The following is a 9,337-nucleotide window of genomic DNA, read 5'->3' as shown; positions in this document are numbered from 1 at the left end:
GTGACTGCAGGGATTCATCTTCTTGGTTCTTTCGGTAAAGTCACGTAGAATCGAAATAATAAAATAAATATTTATATTTTTTATTATGTATTATTTTGTATTTTTATTTTTATTATTTTCACGTAGAATGGAAATAATAAAATAAAAAATGTTATTCTATTTATTTTATTTTATTATTTACATTCTACGTGACTTTACCGAAAGAACCAAGAAGATGAATCAATGCTGTTGAACTGCCGATGTTGCAGGCGAGGAACTCCCCCTACAATATGGGGTCCTAGTTCTACACAAAATGACATGCTCATAAAAATAATAATGATCGATGATGATATTGAGTTTAGTATATTATGTTACTATAATTCCAGACACGGCTGAAACAAGAGCTTGGGCATCTTACGAAGTGGGCAGAACCATGCATTGTGTGTTTTGACTTGTGGCTAAAAATATATATATAAATTAAGGATCAGGTAGGGCTGCAGCGATGGTGCAATGGTTAGCACACTCTACTGCCTATGAACTCTGAAATCTGAATTCGATTCCCTGGCCACGGCTAGCATCAGTGGCGAGTGATACCTGAACCGGTACCTGGCCACGAGCCCTCCCCTTCACCAACCCGCAATGAGAGGCATGGTGAAGTATAGTCAAACCACCAGCATGGGAGAATGGTAAGGGGGAGGGGGCTTCATCGAGTACTAGACTGACAAAGAGCTGGGGTGAAATCACAATTTCGCACACACGCGCGCGCACTGTCTCGTAAGTGAATAATAATACGACGAGCGATTGAACACTTTCAGACCGACGCACCAAACAGAGCCGTGCAAAATTAGCACACCATTGGACTTCATCGCGAAGCCCAGATTCTTACATAATGGAACGTGCCATTTGGTATTCGGTTAACTTACCGTCTCCTTGAATGTAAAAATAATCTCAGCGAGTCTTGGAAAACCTTCAGAATTGTGGGGTTCTCATAAAAAAATCTACTTCCAAAACCAGACACGGAATATACATTTCTCGCCGTGAATATGTGCATTGGTCGACAGTCAAGAAAGCATACGGATTTGGTTGTAATCATTCAAATTCCGCAATTAACGTCACGGAGTTATTTTTTCCACTGCATACATACGGTGACACACTAAGTTAATGGAGAGGGGGGGGGGTCGCGAATTTATTAAAGGTCACGTTATATTATTCAATTACACCGACGATAAATGGCATCTCAAATTATATATATATAGATTTGTTTAATCGTAAATCAGGACTGAAGCTTTCCTAGGTGTTGAGTGCGTGAAGGCAACCCTGGCCAGGTTTGCGAGAACAAGTGGTTGAATGTGTTCTCAAGCAACACAAGTTGCCCTGTGTGTGCTTCCATGTGCGTCTATAAAATAGAGACAGGTCGGCTATCGGTCGACTCGGCCTCAAATGTGCACCTTGGGGGCGCCGTGCAAACACCGCCGCCGAGAGAGACGCAGGCAGCCGGGCGTGGTGCTGCCCCCCGCCCACACACCCCCTCGTTCGCACGCCATGTTGTTGACCTTCATAGGTGCTGCTCGCTAACAGCACTTGCCCCAAAAGTGTGCTAAGGCTATACGGGGCGGGAGGGTCCTTGTCTTTGGCTATACAACATAAACGGTAAAGGTGCAGCCATGCACATTTGCTTGCTTCCACCACCTAGGGTTTTCACTTTGGGGCCGTCCATAAATGACGTCACGCACCTAGGAGGGGGGGGTCAGACATTTGTAAGGGGGGGGGGTTGAGAAATGTGACGTCACATCAAAATGCGCAACTTTAAATAAATATAGAATTGTTATAACAACACTAATTGTTATAACAACACTCCTAAATCATCAGAGTGCAGCGCCACATTAAATACGCACTACAATGACAATAGTTTAAAGCGATTGAAGCATGTTTTATTTTCAAAATGGAAATGTGGTTGGGGGGGGGCAGAGCTTTGTGACGTCATATTTGATGGAGGGTCTGCCTTTTTGTGACGTCGAGTAACGAGGGGGAGGGGGTCAAAAATCGTCCAAAATCGCGTGACGTCATTTATGGACGGCCCCTTTTTCCACTGCAGACCAAACCTGGACATATTTCTCAGTTGCCACCGGGTCTATTGTCGGCACTGCGCTGCAGTTCACTTTCATGAAATTCAACACAAAACTGTGGAAAGACTTCTGGGCCAAAAAAAACCAATCAATCAATTCCTGGCACACGAACACAGACGCATATGCTAAGACCGAGCCGGGTGATAATCAGGACGGGTGGCAACCCACCCACCGCTGTTGGTGCAAGGGCCTCCACGATGTACGTATGTGTGTATGTACGTTGAACTTCTTTCGCACCGTACGTAGCCAGCCGCGCTCATCGGAGGTGCGGGGGAAGGGCAGCAAGGAAGCTTTAGAGGAAGCTCGAGAGAGGGCTCTTCCAGAAGCCACATTGGGCCGATTCTTCCACGCTGACCAGATAGCTTGGGAGAGGCGGGCGCGGTACGGTGCGAAAGAAGTTCAACATACATACATGCATGCGTACATCGTTGAGGAGCTTACAACAACATCGGTAGATGGGTTGCCACCCGTCCCGGTTACCACCCGGCATATTTATCGTTGTCGATCAACTCTGGTGTACACACTCCTGGGAGCACGGATGCGGTGGGAGTGGGGACGATTTAAGAAACACGCCAATTGTTTAATCTGTATGTGTGTTTAAACACCCACATATTACATTTTTTAAGCAGCTGTTTTTTAAAAATAATTACTTCCACTCTTAAAAAAATGTATGCGTACGAGTACAGCCCCCCACTCTAATATGTATGCTAATATAAATGAATAAAAACACATCTGCACGGATGAATTAACTTGGTTACGCGCGCGAGTGTCTCTGTGTTTTTTGCTCGGCAAAAAAAACTGTGGCCCGCAAATCGTGCACTCGTTTGTTTTTTCAGGTTCGTTTTTTGAAAGAGCTCAACAGGTGACGCGTATCGTCGTCGTCGTCGGCCTCCCCCAAGCCACGGCACACCCTCACAGTCCTTGCGATGTAACGATCCACCTTGGTAGCTGCGCAACGAGACGATTTCACGACTCCATCTCTACGCTGGACGTGCCCTCCTTTGGCTGTCACGAGCGGTGCCCGAGCCCGAGTGTACGTTCACCTTTTCAGTAGAAAACAAAAAACGCTGCTTCCGTTGTGCATTGTTCTCCAATCCTCTCCCTCTTTCTTTCAAACAACCCCGATTAGCACGGTTGGCTACGTACGGTGCGAAAGAGGTTCAACGTACGTACATAGCATACAAACAAGACGCAGAAATGTGTAAAAAGCACATGGCCATTTATGCATAGATCCAAACAAAAAAAAACACTTAAGTATTTCCTTAAAAAGTGAATGTCTTGTCTTAGATTGCCATCAAAACGCATTTCAGCAAATGTAAATACATGTTGTGTTATCATTGCATCACTGCTGCTGCTGTCAGCAGCAGTCAATGCAATGATGCAATGATACGGCAACTTTTTTTCGATTTAAAGCTTTCGTGACTGCAGGGATTCATCTTCTTGGTTCTTTCGGTAAAGGCACGTAGAAGGGAAATAATAAATTAATACCAATAAAACTAATTGTATTTTATATAGTTTTCTTTTTATTATTTTATTATTTCCCTTTTATGTGACTTTACCGAAAGAACCAAGAAGATACGGCAACTGTGGACCGGTTTCGTCCTCATCGCGACTCATCAGTACAACACAGCCACCAATCTTAATTTTGGAGCTTTCGTGACTGCAGGAATTATTATTTGGTTCTTTCGGTAAAGTCACGTATACAAATAAAATAATAAATTAAATAATAGCATGTGTTGCAATCGAAACGTCTTATGCTATTATTTAATTGATTATTTTATCTTTATACGTGACTTTACCGAAATAACCAAAGAATAATACAGCCACCAATGCCCGCGGCGGCAATATCCATCTCTGCGAACCACGTACGTGGAGTCCCCACCGCCACACGATGGGGCCCATCCATTAGCAACAGCAATGAAATCTGTTGTGACGAGATAAACCCATCACGGCTGAATAGAACTGCAAGACGGTGGGTTGCGATGGGTTTACTGTGCAATGTTGGTTTTTTTTAATCATCGTCATTTCCAGATTTGATTACGGTTATTCTCTCAGCTCTCCACGCTTTCTTTGCGGCCTTTTTCGGCTTTTGTTCACATTCCTTTGTCATTGTCCACGGTTCTCGTGACAGCAAGTGATATATGTTCATTGGTTTTTAAGGCGACTCAGAATCAAGTTTTTTTTTTCTCTTATCTTAAAATGCCATTATTGATTCATTATTGAGGTAGTTCGGGCAACTGGTAATGTGTAGTAGTGTATAGTGTAGTAGTGTATAGTAGTGCATAGTAATGTATAGTGTAGTAGTGTATAGTAATGTATAGTAGTGTATAGTGCAGTAATGTATAGTGTAGTGTATAGTGTAGTGTATAGTGTAGTCGTGTATAGTAATGTAGTGAATCATGTAGTAGTATATATTAATGTATAGTAGTGTATAGTGTAGTGTATAGTGTAGTAGTGTATGGTAATGTAGTGTATCATGTAGTAGTATATATTAATGTGTAGCAGTGTATAGTAGTGTATAGTGTAGTGTATAGTGTAGTAGTGTATTGTAATGTAGTGTATCATGTAGTAGTATATATTAATGTATAGTAGTGTATAGTGTATAGTAATGTGGTGCTGGAGTCTGTCGCCAGGGAGAGGGAGGTGTGGACCACCACTACTCAACACGCTGCCACCGTGACCCTCACCAGGACAAGCCGACTGAGAAACAAACGAAACGGACGAAAAATATCATTGTGCAAACGAGCATATATACTCCATTGAAAACGCCCAAGAAAATCAACTGATATTATATCCGGTAATTATACAAAATATTACATTATCACCCAAGGTCGATGGGACAGTAAAAACATTTTTTGGATGAACATCACAGTGAGAGGATCTCCCTGTAACGTCTTGCAAATCATCCGAGCCTATCCCCCGGTAAATCACCAACATCTCTGTGACCATCGCGAACTTTAAATCCAGGGCAACGGTGTCATGGTGGATAGCGCCATGCGCGATGAGTTTGTCGTGCCGATTTCAATTCTGGGCTACGGCCAACATAAGTGGCATGCGACATCTATATATATATGATCCGATTCTGAGCCCCCACCTATGCCATATTGCAATCACTAAGTAGTGTGGTGAAGTATGGTCCAAATACTCCAACGACAAAGTGTGCAGAGGGGGCCTTCATCCAGCCGTGGCCTGACAAATGAACGTATATGATTTATTCAATGATTTGCGATTCTCATTGACAAAACATGGAAAGCAATTCCACACCCCAATACAATAGTGATTTACATGATGATGATGAGAATAATATTACCCTAGATTTGTATAAAAAAAACACACACCATTTTGACACATGCTATGTTCAACCGACCATTAACAAAATAGGCTTCCGAATTCAATTGAATCTTTCACGACAACAAAGATGGTGATGGCGATGGTCGTGGTGTTACCGACGATGGCACCGCTCGTTTTGTATCGGGAACGGGAGAGCGGCAAAGAAAAGAAAAAAACGTCAAAATTACAACGCCAGTTGTAAATAATTCACTGGCCGCGTTGCTAGCACGACGGACGGGGGGCCCGGCTCCCACGGGGGCCCTGGCCGCACTCAAGGCTCGGTGTGCAATCCGGCCTCGAAGGAGGACGCCTTGGCAACTGAGAGAGACCGCGAGAGCGAAAAAACAAACCCACAAAAAACCCTTCACACCACATTTGATTCCGCACTTCCGTTTGGTAAAATTTCGGCAAGACGGCTGCTTGCGTTGTGGCCGAAACGTCGTGAGAATTATTTTATTATGTTTTATTTTTATTATTTTATTATTTTCCTTCTACGTGACTTTACCGAAAGAACCAAGAAGATGAATCCCTGCAGTCACGAAAGCTTCAAATCGAAATTTAACCTCACTCCCCATATGCAACGTGAGAGGGGTGAGGGGGGGGGCAATGCTGCTGCCCTCTACTGTGAGGACCAGGGGTCATTTGAAGGGGATCTCGGAGGTTGCTCTGTGGTGTCCGCTTCTGTGGGCCGGTTTACCAACAACACGAAGCTTCACACTGCTCTGAGTCTCGTGACGAAGGTGCGTGGTGCTGGTTACCCACCACCTCGTGTGCCGTGCCGGCCTTCAGAGATGCTCGCGAGCAGCACTTGCCCCAACAGTCTGTTAAGGCTACATGGGGGATCTTTGTCTTTGCTCACATGACCCATTAAATGGACCCGCCACAATCACCACGACGTTTAAACAATCGATTCTTGAATCGAATCACGACCCCATGATTCATTATATCACTACATGACTACTATATGCGACGTCAAGCAACAGGGCGCTGAGAAAGCCTTGCGTGTGATTGTTGAGAGTTAGGGGTACGGACACAGGCAGGGCAGCATGCCTATTGGTTCACGGTGGAGACCGCTCACGGTTTGGTAGAGCTTTGTTGGGAATCAATGCACAATATTTATTCTCAAGCTTCTGAGTGTGAAACAAAAGTTTTTTAACGTTACAAGTCCAAGGACGGGGTTGACCAAACTCCACTCCCTGTGCGTCATTGTACGGATTCTTTCACTTTACAATCTCTAAATAGTGACAAAACTGTGGCGCTGGGCTGGGCGTGGGAATGAGCGTGTGGGAAGCACTCTATCAAACAGAGGTTATTTTATATTTTTAATTCGCTATGCACTTTCAAATTTAGATTGAAAACCCAGTCCTTTCGAACTCCTTTTTTGCGTTCCATTTGTTGTCCTTCCCCCGCACCTCCGACGAGCACGGTTTAGCTATGTACGGTGCGAAAGAAGTTCAACATCCACACGTGCACGAACAATACACACATTCGTCATTCGCCTTGTTCTCCCGGCACGAGCGACTGCCATGTCTTGTGTTTTTTGACGACGGAGACGGACGGCCGCCGACGACGACGATGACAGCACGACGACGATGAAGAGGCCGACGTTTTCACCCTCCAGGAGGTGGAGTGGGGGAGGGGGGGTGGAGGCCCTTCACTGGGCTTCTCCCTCGCACGCGGAGCCCTGCAGAGACACGCCGAGCAAAACGCGTCAATCACTCGCACCCGAACGCCATCGCGTAAGAGCCGTCGCTGGTGGGGCGCGTGGGCCCGGCGGTAGCGCTCGTTCGCCGCTCGTTGCCCAGAGGTTCGCGGTTTCGGATCCAGCGGCCGCCCTGGTTACTATTTCTGTGGCGTGAATTAACCGTGATAACACTGCTACCGCTACATCTACGACGTGCAACAATTCGGGATCCACGTTTGCCAAATTACGAATGGCTCAATCAGGATTATACACACAGCAGCAATCATCGACTCCTACTGGCAGACTGTGAAGCAAGACAGCACCTCCAATTCGGTTAACACACCCGCAGTATTAACCAGGGCGGCCGCCGGGCTTGAACCCATGAACCTCCACAAGAAGCGGCACACGTGCTACAGTTCGGCCGTGTCTCAGCTCGAGAATCATCCGGCTTTGCCATTTTTTGGTGCTCACATTAGGCAGAGTTGATCTGCAAGCCACCCCCGATCAGGCGTTCATTCAGTCCAGGCATTCATTCCAGGCATTCATTTCAGGCTGAGTCAACCTAGCGGCAATTTGGCGAGCGCCGCGGGTGTGCAGTGCGCCGGTTGCTACGACGGCCGTCTGCCATCGAGAAATGGAAGCAATATCAGCGAGCGAATGTCGTGTTTATGGCCCCAACACCCACATGAAGGGATACATGAACATGAATCTGCTGGATTAAAACAGAAAAAATCTGCTGGATTCATGTGTCGCGAGCATGGATAGGGTAATATGGAATGTGTTATCATTATTATGTCTTGTCAAATTGTGGCCACCGGCCTTGACCAGATATTGAATTTTCTCCTTGCCATTTCTTCTTCACTCGTAAATCTAGTTCAGTCAAAAACAATAATTTGCAAGAAATAATGATGATAATAATTCGAACCTGTGGAGCGCCCTTCATGTAAGGATAAGAAATCTCCGTATATAATTACCATACAACAACAAAACGAACATATAAACATTTCGCTGAAAACATAAAAAAATGTCACGCGTAGTCGTTTTTGCGCCACCAATATTTTTCACGGTGAAGTTTTTTTTGGGTGAAATGAATCCCTGATCGCTGTTACTCCACCCAATATTACCCTTGACTCATTGTCCGTACGTCACAACGCTAGGGCTCTGCCCACTTGGTCACGCATCCCTTACAGGGGCACAGAATAAGAGATAATGATAATAATAATACCCTTCATATACAGAGAAATGTCTCGCTGAGTCTCAATTCCCTTTTCCAAGAGCGTCCTGCCTTGGGGGAGTCTTAACAACCCCACCTCGGGGCACATTACATGGGGGGGGGCAGGGGGAGGTTAACACTCATCAGTTCCACACAGATGGATTCAATTCACCGCCGCACCTCCATCTCCCGGCTGCGTTGTAGCACCCCGAGCAGGCTGGCAGGGCGATGGGTTAAATTTTTTTTTAACCGTCCACATCGGAATTGCTGCAGATTTCTCCGCGGCTACGCCGTGGGGGGCAGCGTCGCGGGGGTGGACATCGCGAGGACGCCCGGATGAAGGCCGTCGCTAATGGCATCGCCGCCGAGGGGAGTTCAGCGGCCGCCTACGGGGAGGCCCGAGCAATTGCTCCGCGGGCGGCGGGGGAAAATAACGAACGGAACGAAGCAATATTCTGAATTATTTATGGCCCAAGCGGAACCAATATGCGGGGGAAATGGAGTTTCTAACAAAATGAGTGGATGACAGGAAGTAGTTCCTCACCGATTTTCATACTAAATTACGCTGCTCAAACATTTATTGGAATAGCGATGGAGATATACCAGGGATGAGTTTCGGATTCAACAATTTACGTATGTCTGGATATTTAAGAAAGCTTTTGGATATTTTACGTGTTTTTAGTTTTTGAAATAATTTTATAAATGTATCTGCCTACAGGTCACGAAAGTGACATCACTGTTGGCAGGGAAACAGCGCAGGTGACGTCGCGTGGGTCAAGTCGCTTCTCTTTTCGGAAAAAGTAATCAAAAATTATCATTTTTCCGATATTTTCAAGGCCTGATTTTCGGATACGTCCAACAATCTGGAGCCCATCCGCAAAATATGAATCCAACTTTAAGAGACTCAGTTTGTTCGATAAAAAATTAAGCAGCACGTGCATGAACTCTTTCTTATCTCTTCTATATTCATTCTAACGTGCAGTTTCCACCGTTAAAAGTAAAAAA

The 9,337-nt window shown here is 45.4% G+C and overlaps 1 protein-coding gene across 1 annotated transcript in view; it reads right to left on the bottom strand.

Annotated features, from left to right (window-relative positions):
* Window positions 1-5,302: 5,302 nt before the first annotated feature.
* LOC144938500 (uncharacterized) overlaps window positions 5,303-9,337 on the bottom strand; it is a 60,238-nt gene continuing 56,203 nt past the window's right edge. The window contains exon 10 of the mRNA XM_078866371.1: window positions 5,303-7,119. Coding sequence (XP_078722497.1) covers window positions 7,090-7,119 — 30 coding nt within the window. The 3' untranslated portion in view covers window positions 5,303-7,089. The remainder of the gene's footprint in view (window positions 7,120-9,337) is intronic.

This window comes from Lampetra fluviatilis, chromosome 22, assembly GCF_964198595.1.
Source record: "Lampetra fluviatilis chromosome 22, kcLamFluv1.1, whole genome shotgun sequence".
Taxonomy (NCBI): Eukaryota; Metazoa; Chordata; class Hyperoartia; order Petromyzontiformes; family Petromyzontidae; genus Lampetra; species Lampetra fluviatilis.
The sequence above is the reverse complement of the archived record's forward strand: the minus strand, read 5'-3'. Positions and strand labels throughout refer to the sequence as shown.